The sequence below is a fragment of the Quercus lobata genome, chromosome 10, assembly GCF_001633185.2.
Source record: "Quercus lobata isolate SW786 chromosome 10, ValleyOak3.0 Primary Assembly, whole genome shotgun sequence".
Classification (NCBI taxonomy): Eukaryota; Viridiplantae; Streptophyta; class Magnoliopsida; order Fagales; family Fagaceae; genus Quercus; species Quercus lobata.
The window spans coordinates 65563214-65576907 of NC_044913.1; the positions used below are offsets into that span (position 1 = coordinate 65563214).

The 13694-nt window shown below is 36.9% G+C and overlaps 1 protein-coding gene across 1 annotated transcript; it reads left to right on the forward strand.

Moving 5' to 3' along the window:
- Positions 1 to 1045: 1045 nt before the first annotated feature.
- Positions 1046 to 13489, forward strand: LOC115965606 (G-type lectin S-receptor-like serine/threonine-protein kinase At4g03230). Its single transcript, XM_031084868.1, has 10 exons — positions 1046 to 1909; positions 4944 to 4955; positions 6452 to 6984; positions 9448 to 9951; positions 11252 to 11419; positions 11544 to 11755; positions 12118 to 12328; positions 12445 to 12682; positions 12829 to 12979; positions 13065 to 13489. The coding sequence occupies exons 1-10, from the start codon at positions 1161 to 1163 to the stop codon at positions 13362 to 13364; spliced, it is 3078 nt and encodes a 1025-aa protein (XP_030940728.1). The 5' UTR covers positions 1046 to 1160; the 3' UTR covers positions 13365 to 13489.
- The last annotated feature ends 205 nt before the right edge of the window (positions 13490 to 13694 follow it).

A 13694-nucleotide genomic window follows, 5' to 3' on the forward strand; every position in this document is an offset into this window, starting at 1 on the left:
TTTGGAATAGGTAACTCTCTTAGTATTTATCGTGCTTTTGTTGGTATGTCTCCTTCTCCTACTTCAGTGGCTCCTATTTCTTATAGGATTGGGGTAACTTGTCATGAGTTTTGTAGTCCAAGGTTCTCCCATGTACGTAAACAAGCCCACCTTTTAGCAAAGCATGTTATTGGCATTGTTGATTTTTCTGTTTAGATCGAAGAAAGTCCTTATTTTCTTGAGCAAACTCTTTATCATGTTGTAATTTCTTCTTTTATTAAATAAAAGTTCTAGTCTTCCTATTAAAAAAAAATAAAAAAATAAAAAGCCGATTTCTTCTTGTTCAACTCATTCATGCATCTTTGCAAACATTCTTAGGCAAAATGCATTAAAACCCTTAGAATTGTTATGTTGTTGTAGTTGGACCCCCTTAACTTTTGTCCCCTAATTTAGTACATAAACTTTGTTTTTGTACCAAATAAACTCATTTTGCCCGTTTTTTTTTTTTTTAATTTTTTTTTTTTTTGGTATCAAATGCTTAACAAAATTGCACTAACCCCTAAACTTTTAGGCCCTTGCAGTTTGCAGTAAGACCATTCTATTTTCCTCTTTCTTTTTGTTTTGTTTTGGTTTGGTTTTCTTCAAATTTAAGTGAAAAAACGTTAAAATAGGCAAATAATGGACAGAAGATTATTTGCACTAGAACTAAAGTTTACACTTTACATACAAAGTGTGTGTTTGGTAAAAATTAAAAAGTTAGCTTATTTTATTATTCAGCTAATTTTTGCTACCATTCATGCGCTCCACTGCTCTTTTTGATACTATTCATGGATCCCACTGTACTGTTTCAACAATATTTTCAACAAAAAGTTTTCAATATCAGTAAAATAAACGGATCTCAAACTGACCCTTGAAAAATAAAGCCCCCCCTTTTTTTTTCTTTTTTCTTTTTTATATATATTATTTATGCGCAACTTTTTTAAAAAACGAAAAATTTTCTGAGCATAAGCATTTCGGTTATAAAGCAAGAACATCGAGGGCCTTTCTGTAACTGAACCACCGAAAAGTGTGGACGATAGCAGCAAAACTTTTTGCAACTGGACTATAGCAACCATCCACAGAATGTGTGCTGCAAATGAGAAAAGAAAATTCCAACCACCTGCTTAATTTCCTCACAAATCATGATAAAAATTATCAATATAATGTCTCCAAATCTTTTGCCATCTTCCATCTTCTTCTTGTATATATTTTTGTTTTGTTCCTCTATTGTATATTGCTCCACTAGAGATATTTTGAAGCATGGCGAGTGGATCATTGACAACGGTTCAACTCTTGTCTCCGCTGGAGGAATGTTTGAACTTGGATTCTTCACCCCTATGCAAAGCTCAAGCCACAAAAGGTTCGTGGGGATATGGTATCACACATGGGGTCAAAAAGAAGTATGGGTTGCTAACCGAGATGACCCAATACATGACGGTTCCACTGGAGTTTTTGGAATTGCAGAAGATGGCAAGCTCAAGGTATGGGATAACTCTAGTTTGGGAAGAGAATATTGGTCTCCAGGTCTTGAGAAATCCTCGTCCACAAATCAGATTGTAAGACTCATGGATTCTGGAAACCTGGTCTTAAGCGAGGATGTTCAGTCAGCAATGATTCTGTGGGAGAGCTTCAAATATCCAACTGATACATTTCTTTCAGGCATGAAGATGGATGAAAAGACAAATTTGGTCTCATGGAACGGCTCAAGTGATCCGAGAACTGGTCAATTCACATTTAAGCAAGATGAAGATGAATCTGGAGAGGGTAGCTACGCTATCAAAGAAAAGGTAGACTATCACTGGAAAAGTCGAAGCACAGGTAAGTTCTTGAAATCGGAAAAAATGCCTTATTACATAGCCAACTTCTTATCAAATTTCAGCACAAAAAAACAGTTCTAGATATTTTAGTGTTAACGTATATTATGTTATAGGCTTTAGGCCCAACTAGGTTACTTGTATAGCACACTTGTACTTGTACTACACTTGACTTGTACTGCACACATATGCCTCCTATATAAAAGCACTGATGTATATTCTTTGATTTGAGAAATACAATTCAATTACATTCAGTATTTCTAGCATGGTATCAGAGCCACTGCTCTAATCCTTTGGTGTGCCGCTCTTAAGCAGTCTTGTCTTCTTGGGTGTCCTCTGCAGCCGTTTTTGTGAGCAGCACCGCTGCCTTCACCGCGACTCCAGTACATCAAAGACCACTGCCTTGCCGCCACCACCGCTTCCGCTTCTCCGATCAGACCACAGATAGGATCATTGGAAAGTACTCTCTCCGATCTGCCTTTCTGTGAAATTTCGTCTTCATCGGACCATCCACGCGCCTCCACGCGCCACAAGAATACTCGGCATCAGTTGCACGCGCCACCACGCGCCGCCAAAACTCTCCACGCGCCGCCACGCGCCTCCAGCATCTGTCACTTTCCGCCACGCGCGCCCACGCCTTCACGCGCTCCCACGCGCCGGACTTGTTCGCTGACGTCATCGTATTACCTGCTTACGTCAGCCCTAGCTGACGTCACCTGATTACGTCAGCGCCATGTCATCTGCTGACGTATTCACCTCTAGCCTGCTGACGTCATCCGTTGACTTTGACCAGATTGACCGTTGACTTTGACCAGAGTTGACTTTTTGCAGTCCGGGTCCTCCTTGCTCAGTTTTTCGCATAGATTTCATTTTTGCGCTCCATTTTTGCATATTTTGCTTCTAAATGAGAAATAAGGACAGGTCTTCTTCTTGTTGCAATAATCATCGCCAACAATCTAGCAAACGTCTTTGCAGTTTTTGCAAACATTTTGGCCACAATATTGAGACTTGCTATCATCGCAACAAATCAGCTGTATCTATATCCGCTGCTGCTGTTGCTAACACTGAGAGTGTCCGACCAATGACTCCCATCTCTGCATAGTCTAAGTCTTCAGGACGCACTTTCACCATGTCCACAGATGACCTTAAAAACATCATCGCCAATGTCATTCGTATGGTTGGTAATGTATCTTATTCCTCTTCTCTCTCAGCTTTATCTGGTATGTCTCCTACCTCTTGGCTTATGGATTCTGCTTGTTGCAATCACATGACACCTCATTCGTCTTTATTTTCTGAACTTAAACCTGCACCACACCCTCTTAATATTCGCACAGCAAATGGTTCCACAATGTCTGGTCATAATATAGGCTCTGTTTCGACCTCTAACCTCTCGGTTCCTGGAGTCTTTAATGTTCCTGACCTTTCTTATAATTTGTTTTCTGTGGGACAATTAGCTGAGTTGGGTTATCGCATTATCTTTGATTATTCTGGGTGTATTGTGCAGGATCCAAGGACGGGACAGGAGCTTGGGACCGGTCCCAGAGTTGGGCGTATGTTTCCCGTGGACAACCTTCGTCTTCCACTTGTTGCTCCTGTTTCTGTTGCTGCAGCTACCGTAGTTTCTTCTGTTCCTTCCCTTACACTTTGGCATGCTCGACTTGGTCACGCATCTTCCTCTCGGGTACAACAATTGGCTTCTAGAGGTTTGTTAGGTTCAGTGTCTACCGAAAATTTTGATTGTGTCTCATGTCAGTTAGGAAAACAACCAGCTTTGCCTTTCAATACTAGTGAATCAATAACAACTGATATCTTTGACCTTATTCATTCTGATGTTTGGGGGCCTTCCTCTGTCTCTAGTATTGGTGGGTCTCGATATTTTGTTGTCTTTGTTGATGATTACTCTCGCTATAGTTGGATTTTAATATGAAACATCGTTCTGAATTATTGCAAGTATATTCTAATTTTGCAAAAATGGTTGAAACTCAGTTTTCCAAACGCATCAAAATTTTTCGATCTGATAATGCTCTTGAGTACACTCAATATGCTTTCCAAACTGTTTTGCATTCCTATGGCACTGTTCATCAACTAACTTGTCCAGGTACCTCTCAGCAAAATGGTAGAGCCGAACGAAAACTTCGTCATATTCTTGACACTGTTCGTGCTCTCCTTCTCTCTGCCCAAGTTCCTGCTCCTTTTTGGGGTGAAGCTGCTCTTCATGTTGTTCACACTATTAATCGCATTCCAAGTCCTGTTATTCAAAATCAAACTCCATATGAGCGCCTTTTTGGGTCACCTCCAGACTATCACCACCTTCGCTCCTTCGGTTCTGCTTGTTTCGTTCTTCTTCAACCACATGAGCATACCAAACTTGAGCCTCGGTCAAGGCTTTGCTGTTTTCTTGGCTATGGCGAAACTCAAAAGGGGTATCGGTGTTATGATCCTGTCTCTCATCGTCTTCGTATTTCCCGTAATGTTGTCTTTTGGGAACATTGCCTCTTTGTCGAGCTCTCTCACTTCCGTGCCTCCCTATCTTCCTCCTCTGTTTTAGATCTCTTTCCAGATGAGGCACCTGTTCCTTCTGTAGCTGATCCTGATCCTCCTGTGGTTGCTCCTGATTCTCTTGTAGACTTCTCTGTCCAACCACCAAATACCATTGATCCCTTTCCTAGTTCACCCTTTAATGAACAGGTGGAAGATGAACAGGTTGAAGACGAGCTACCCAACCCCAACCTTGAGCTTGGGTCCCCTGCTCCTGCTCCGCCTGAAGATCTTGCACACGACATTCCACCTCGTCACTCAACTCGGGTAAGATCTATTCCTGCACATTTACTTGACTATCATTGTTACACTGCTCTTGCTACACTACACGAGCCTCACACCTATCGTAAGGCTTCCACTGACCCTTTATGGCAGATTGCAATGAAAGAGGAACTTGATGCATTATCTAAAAACCATACTTGGGACTTGGTGACACTCCCCCCCGGGAAATCTGTGGTTGGTTGTAAGTGGATCTACAAGATTAAGACTCGCTCTGATGGGTCCATTGAGCGCTACAAAGCTCGTCTTGTTGCAAAAGGTTTTACACAGGAGTATGGGATTGATTATGAAGAGACCTTTGCTCTGGTTGCTCGTATCTCATCTGTCCGTGCCCTCTTAGCTGTTGCTACTGCCAGTAAATGGGATCTTTTTCAGATGGATGTCAAAAATGCATTCCTTAATGGGGATTTAAGTGAAGAACTTTATATGCAACCTCCTCCTGGTCTCTCTGTTGACTCAAACAAGGTTTGTTACCTTCGTCGTGCACTTTATGGCCTTAAACAAGCTCCACGGGCTTGGTTCGCCAAATTCAGCTCTACCATCTCTCGCTTGGGTTACATGGCCAGTCATTATGATTCTGCCTTATTTCTTCGTCGCACTGACAAAGGCACTATTTTACTTCTCCAGTACGTGGATGATATGATCATCACTGGTGATGACCTCAGTGGCATTCAAGAACTCAAGGATTTTCTCAGTCAGTAATTTGAGATGAAAGATCTTGGACATCTCAGCTACTTCTTGGGTCATGAAATCACTCATTCTACAGATGGACTTTATATTACTCAAACCAAGTATGCTTCTGAACTCTTGTCTCGAGCTGGACTCACTGATAACAAGATTGTTGACACTCCAGTTGAGCTTAATGCGCATCTAACTCCCTCAGGGGGGAAACCATTGTCTAATCCTTCTCTTTACAGACGATTGGTTGGCAGCTTAGTTTATCTCACAGTTACTCGTCCAGACATCTCCTATGCTGTTCATCAGGTGAGCCAGTATCTATCTACTCCACGATCAACTCACTATGCTGCTGTTCTGCGCATTCTTCGATACCTGAAGGGCACCCTTTTCCATGGCCTTTTCTACTCAGCTCAGTCTCCTCTTGTACTCCGTGCATTCTCTGATGCTGATTGGGCAGGAGATCCCACTGATCGCAGGTCCACTACAGGTTATTGCTTTCTCCTTGGTTCTTCTTTGATTTCTTGGCGAAGTAAGAAACAAACTTTTGTGGCCCGCTCCAGTACTGAAGCAGAATATCGTGCCCTTGCTGATACCACATCTGAGCTTCTTTGGTTACGATGGCTTCTTAAGGATTTAGGTGTGTCCACATCCTCTGCTACTCCCCTTTATTGTGACAACCGGAGTGCCATTTATATTGCTCACAATGATGTCTTCCATGAACGGACTAAACACATCGAGATTGATTGTCATTTTATCCGTTATCATCTTGTCCATGGTGCTCTCCAGCTTTTCTCCATCTCCTCCAAAGATCAACTTGCAGATATTTTCACCAAGTCACTTCCTAAGGGACGCACTCGTGATTTAGTTGACAACCTCAAGTTGGTCTCACATCCACCTTGAGTTTGAGGGGGGCTGTTAACGTATATTATGTTATAGGCTTTAGGCCCAACTAGGTTACTTGTATAGCACACTTGTACTTGTACTACACTTGACTTGTACTGCACACATATGCCTCCTATATAAAGGCACTGATGTATATTCTTTGATTTGAGAAATACAATTCAATTACATTCAGTATTTCTAACATTTAGAAACACAAAAACACAGCTCTCTCAGAATTATAGTAACGCAAGGCTGGTGATGCATTACTCTGGGGAGTTAAGGTATCTGGTCTGGGATATAAAGAATCAAAATTGGAACTTGGCATGGTGGGAGCCAGAAAACCAATGTAGCATTTACAAAGCTTGTGGGAAATTTGGGAGCTGTAATATCAACAATTGGTTAACGTGCAAATGTTTGCCTGGGTCCAAGCCTACTGATCCTGAGAAGTGGAATTATCCAAATTTTGCTGATGGCTGCACCAAAAATTCGACATCATGTGACATGAGTGGGACATTCTTGAGCTTACATATGATGAAAGTGCGCGATCCAGACATAGATTCCGAGGTAAAAGATAAAGAAGAATGCAAAAAATTGTGCGTTGTGGAATGGCGGTGCCAGGCTTATTCATATGAGGAAAATAAAAACAGCACGCAAAGAGGTGATAATTCTACTAGTGCCAACATATGTTGGATTTGGAACGAAGATCTAAGCGATCTTCAAGAGGAGTATGAAATCGGTCGTAACATCTCCGTTCGCGTTGCCAAATCCGATATAGGTATCCACTCCTTGTACAAATTGATATAAATATATATATATATATATATATATATATATATATAATGAGTAATGAGTATTGTAATTAGGAAAGGTAACGTCTAGGGACTCTAGTCTCTAATTGGATATAGTTTTATTTGTTATTTTTTATTTATTTTCTTAGAGCCTCAAGTGATTAGTCTCTCTCCCAAAAAAAAATATATATATATATATATAACCGAAACCTCTGAAACTCCCACAATTTTTCATGTCAGTACAATATATAAATAAAATTATCATTTTATTTAAATAAAATTATTTTTGTTTAGTCCAAACTTAATAAGGAATGAAACTCTATCTTTCTAACAAGTCCAATTTAAACTCAAACTCATCATTATCATTAATATTTAAATAAAATTATCATTTTATGTTATATATAAATTTGTTAAATTTGGTTTGGTTTTGAAGTAGAATTTGTGAATTTTATAAATCTTGAAATTTTAAGTCTTGGAGTTTTTGGCATTAATTTTGATATTGTTCCATGTTTTGAATTGTCTGTATTATTATTACTACGAGAAAGTCATATTGCTACACAAATTTGAAACTTGGTTTGGCTTCCTCATATCATGGTTTTTGTTTATATATTTGCAGTTTATATTAGTTTTGAGTGTATGTGTGTATATATAACTATTGAGAGTTTTGTTTTATTAATATAAGACTTGTAAATTACTTTGTAGGTTTCGGTAACTATGCACTTACAACTTAATAACGTTCAATGTTAGACAACACTTCTAAACTATGGAAAAGTATAGAAGTTAAATATTTTTTCATTTTTTTCAGAGTCAATAGCTTTTCCGTACATCGCACGGGTTAGCGACTAGTTAGTATAATATATAAAGACATCACTTAATCAAAAAATCTAAATAAATATGTTTTGGCCTAATTATATTAACATGCACATATATCATCCATTGGTCTTTTGTACACCATCCATGAAACCCCGTATCAACCCACACCCTCATTCATGAGAACTCATACATCCATGTTAACTCATGGGAACCTTGAAAACCTTATCATCTTGGTGCACATTACTATGAATGAGCTTTGATACCACTTGTTGGCATGAGAAAGGAGTACACTATAGGAAGACTCAAATTGAGTAATTAAAATATTATATAAAGATATCACTTAACTTGAAACCTTAAAACAACAAGTGTGAGTCCAAATATGTTGTACTAACCACTCATCACTCTTCTCATTATTATCTAACTTTCAACTTACACGCAGTTTTGAAAACTAATAAAACATCATTGAGATGAAGGAGGTTATAAACCACCTCTCACAGCTCTGATCTTTTCTTTCATTACTATATGGTACTTTTATATGTATTAAATTAATTAGTGCTTCTATAAGTGATGATTCATGTTACACTTCTCGATACAGAGTGGAAGAAAAGTTTAGGAGATGCCTTCCGCCTCCCATCCTCACTTTCCTTTCCTTTTCTTTTCTTTCTTTTTTATTATTATTATTATTTTGGAGTTAGAAAAGGGCTTTGACTGTATCACATCCAAAATCTATACTCATTCACATTATATGTAAAGCGTGGACATTTTTAGAAAATATAGATAACTGATATGAAAGTATGCACATTATATGTACAAGATATATATTTAGAAGTGTGAAACAATAGTTCTCCATTAGAAAAGGCCGGATATGGATGAAGCTACTAGACCTCCAATAGTTCTTCAATCCCTTTCTAGACCGGGTCGCACAAAACAGTTAAAGAGTATACAGAGATGTTAAGACAGAGTCACACTCTTTGTACGTATTCAAAAAGCAATAATAATAATAATAAAAATTTAAAAGGATTATTGATAATGAATTTTACAACGAGCATAGTTCTATCTGAAGTTTGTTAGTGTGTGCTTCGATGAACTTATTTTCATAAGTTTATTTAGCTAACATACAAAAATATAGTTGTACATTGAATAGGGTGATCTTTCAAAAAGTTATACGTTCTATTTAGTTAGGTTGTGATTGCTATATAACAAAAAATATATATGCGACGGTCTAAGTGAAAGAAATATTGCATTAATTACAATTTCCCACTTTAATGAATTGTGAAATTTTTTTTAGTAGCATTGTTGATTGGAAATTTTTTATTATTTCTAAACATAATTTTATGTGTCACCTGTGAGTTGTGTGAGTGTCTACAGAAGTAGATGGTATGTGAAGTAGATCATTGCCATGTTGTGTTGCTAGGCAAATTCATGATACTAATTAAAACATTTTGCAAGTGCCAAAAGTTGTGGTTTAATTGACAAGTTCTGGTGTTTCCAACCGAGATATTTAGAGTTCAAATTCTCCCTCTCCAAACTAGTGAATTATCCAAAAATAATAATTAAATAAATAGATTTACCATGTGTTATAATTCTATATTAGCAAGCTACTATATATGTTTCTATTTCACTCTATACCTTTGCAGGATCAAGTGCAAGGAACTGTGAGCCTTGTGGCACTAACGTGATCCCCTATCCGCTGAGCACAAGCCCAAATTGTGGTGACCCCATGTACTTTAGCTTTCACTATGACACATCCACAGGCCAGCTTAGCTTCAAGGCACCTAGTAGCCTCCACCGAGTCGATAGTATCCATCCAAGTGAACAAAAATTTGTCATTCAAGTCATGAGCAACGATGCAGCTTATCGCAATCGCAAGGATAGAAATTTAGATCTGGGGCTCAATCATTCCTTGCCATTTAATGTGAACTATGTGAACTACTACTGGTTACCTGACCCTGGCAACTTGAGTTCTGAAATTACAGGTGTAGAGATTAGTTGGGTGCCACCACCAGAGCCAACGTGTATTTCAACCGCGGACTGCAAGGATTGGCCACATTCAACTTGCAATGCGGCAAAAGATGGAAAGAAGAGGTGCCATTGTGCCCCAAACTTCCGATGGGATGTCTCAAATTTGAATTGTACTCAAGGTTAGGATGTTATGTTTTTTGCCTCTGACAAATTAATATTGCTTTGATAGTGAAGAAAAAATTAGACTAGGCTGCTGGTATTGTTAAGGTTTCATTAAGAAGTTCATAAGAGAATAAAATAGAATGAATATGAATAATCAAAGGAATGGAAGGGAATGAAATGTATTTAAGTAAGAGAAATGAATGAAATAGAATTAAGTAATCTTATTTGAATGTTTTAAAATAAAGGAATGAAAATTAATGAAATGTAAGTAATCTTGTTTGGGAGTAATATAAAGGAATGAATGGAATCAATTTATGACAATATTATTATTAGACCCCCTATTTTAAGATTAATGGCTGAATATATAGGGGTATTTTGAGAGTTTTAGTAAAAATATTCATCAAATCTAATTTCTTCCCTTCAATTTCTCCAAATTTTGGGAGGAACGACATTTGAGGTTTTAAGGGAACAAAAAGGAGTGAGTGTCCCCTTCTACCCATTCTATTCTCTCCCACTTAAACTCCCAAAGCCCATTTTCTCAATTAAAACTCCCAAACAAGAATAGAAAGATATTCTATAAAGATTTTGATTCCCTTCTATCATACTGGATATATATATACATATATATATATATATATTTAAATTCCTAATAAAATTTCACTCCTTGTTGCACTTGTTCTTCACCATAGTGCTAGGAAAATTTGCATGATCCAATTTCCCAAAAGTTTTTATTGTCCTTCTATAATAACTTCTAACTTTACCTTGCTTAGAAATTGTGAGTTTTTTTTTATTTTTTTTATATGATTATCTTATAGTAATAACATACATTATTATAATTGAAACAATCAATATTAACATTATATATGACTGTAACCATGGTTATCAATATCTCGATCTGGATCTTAGGATCTTACGATCCTAAGATCTGACATACTTAAACCATCCTGAATCTCACTAGAATCTCTACTAAGGTCAAATCCGTGTGGGATCTCAATCCAGATCTTAGGATCTTATAGGATCCTGATCCCATAGTAATACTAAAGATTCTGTGATATAAAGGAGAATTAAAAAAAAAAAATATATATATATATATATATCTTTTTTTGGGCCTCCAAATGGAGCCCAAATGCCCAAAATTGATTAAAAAAAAATGTAATAAATCGATTGTCTGTAACAACCAATATAAACATTATATTTCTTGAATTTGAATTTTTATCATTTCGATTACCATTGGAGCTTGTTCAATGTCAAAAACATAACGATGGAGAGTCGTATTCATATTTTACCTATTTTTAGCTCTGTTTCTTCCTTGTAAAGGTGATACTCTGTCAATAGTACGTGGTAAACCTGGGTCACCAGATGAAGCTTCAAAAAGGAAGATGGCGTTGTCTTTGATTGTTGCGGTATCTCTTATAAGTGGGATTGCTTTCTCATGTACCATTATATTTATATATATATTGAGAAGAAAGATGGCCAAGAGGCAAGGTAATTGCTTTGCATGATGTTCACTATATATGCATAATCTATGCTTTTGTCCGTTTTAACTAAAATAAAACCATTTATTAGTTCTTTACTGTAATTAACGTATATTGCTGTCATCCTAACTCAGAAAACAGAAACAATGATAAAAGAAATAGGGTACTTCGCACAATGGACAGTGAACGACATGTTAAGGACTTTATAGCCTCGGGTGAGTTTAGAGAAGAAGGTGAAACAGACATAGATCTGCCATTTTATGATTTGGAAAGCATACTAGCTGCTACAGATAGCTTCTCAGATGCAAACAAGCTTGGACAGGGGGGCTATGGGCCTGTTTATAAGGTAATTTCAGCAACACTGCCTGGTATTCCCTTTGTCCTACTTTTTTTTGTCCTGTTTGAAAAGTCAAACTTTTTAAGAGAACATCATTTATTGTCTTGTCTACGTTTTAAAATATATAAGTTTTCAAAACTACCCTTAAAAAAATTTATCAAAAAATTGAATTAGTAAATTAATAGGGGTATAATAGGAACATTAGTAAATTAATGATTTTTATTTTTAGAAACAGGACAATATTTTGGGATATCTCAAAATGGAATAGAGGACAAAAAAAGTTGGACGGAGGGAGTATTTTATGTTCATAATAATTAGATTCTGGTTAGTTGTAATTCATAACATCGTGTTTATGGTGAATTTGATCTCAGGGTACATTTCCAGGAGGAAATGAAATGGCAGTAAAGAGGCTCTCGAGTGCCTCTGGACAAGGCTTAAAGGAATTTAAAAATGAGGTGGTGTTGATTGCAAAACTTCAACATAGGAATCTTGTTAGACTTTGGGGATATTGCATAAAAGGAGATGAAAAGATTTTGCTCTATGAGTTCATGCCAAACAAAAGCTTAGACTTATTTATATTTGGTTGGTTTCCTAAACCAAGCTCTTAATATCCACTAGTAATTCATAGATTATATCTTGTTTACTTTCTAGTGTTGCTAATATTGTTACGTTTAATGGAAAATGTAAAACCTTGCAAGATCCAAAGCGAAGCGTGCTTTTGGATTGGGAGATGCGCTTTAACATTATCTTGGGAATAGCTCGAGAGCTTCTTTATCTTCACCAAGACTCCAGATTAAGGATCATCCATAGAGACATGAAAACTAGCAACATTCTTCTAGATCATGAGATGAACCCCAAAATATCTGACTTTGGCTTAGCGAGGATTGTTGGAGGCAAAGAAATTGAGGCAAACACAACTAAAGTAATTGGAACCTAGTAAGTTTATAGTAGATAGTATAAAAGCTGATTCTTCAATATTGAGGATTTTTTTTTTTTTTTTTAAATCTCCTAACTCTGTTTTGCAAATGATATACATGTGCCAACCTAATTCCTTGATGTAATAAAAATCCCCTCTACTGCAGTGGCTATATGGCTCCAGAGTATGCGTTGGATGGAGTTTTCTCAATTAAAACCGATGTCTTTAGTTTTGGTGTAGTTTTGCTTGAGATTATTAGTGGAAAAAAGAACACTGGATTTTATCGATCAGAACAAGCCATGAGCCTTATAGGTTATGTAAGTGTGATGAATTTTTTTTTTTATAACCATTCATTCCTTTGTAATTTTCTACTTCATAATTTTGGTTTTGAATTTGTCATAGGCATGGAGATTGTGGACAGAAAACAAGGTGTTGGATTTAATAGACCAAACTCTGCATGAATCTTGCAATGTAGAAAAATTTATGAAGTGCGTAAATGTTGGACTCTTATGCATACAAGAAGACCCAAGTGATCGACCCACCATGTCAAATGTTGTTACCATGCTTGATAGTGAAACTGCAACAGTTGCAACTCCTAAACAACCAGCTTTTGTTCTAAGGAGAGGCCAATCTAGCACTTCTTCTTCTAGTAGACCGGAAACATATACGGAATTAACAATTAGTTTAGAAGAAGCACAATAATACATGATTGTAGTTGTGAGTGTGTACTCTTTGTAAAAGACTGAAGTCTTATTATAGTAAACAATGAAATACTCTAAGATGTACAAGTGACTGCCTTTTTAATATACATAATATGTGTGTTGTATAAAAAATATGAGTGTAGTACAAGTACAACAATACATTTGGCCAAAGCCTATTTAGCTTACATTCTAACATCCCCCTCAAAGTCATGTTGGGTGGATGGAGGCTATAAGGTTGTTTTGACCCTAGTGTTAAAACAATTAAAGAATGTATGGCGTATCATATGTGATGTCACAAATCGCACAAAATCAATTACAATGAGTCAACAAG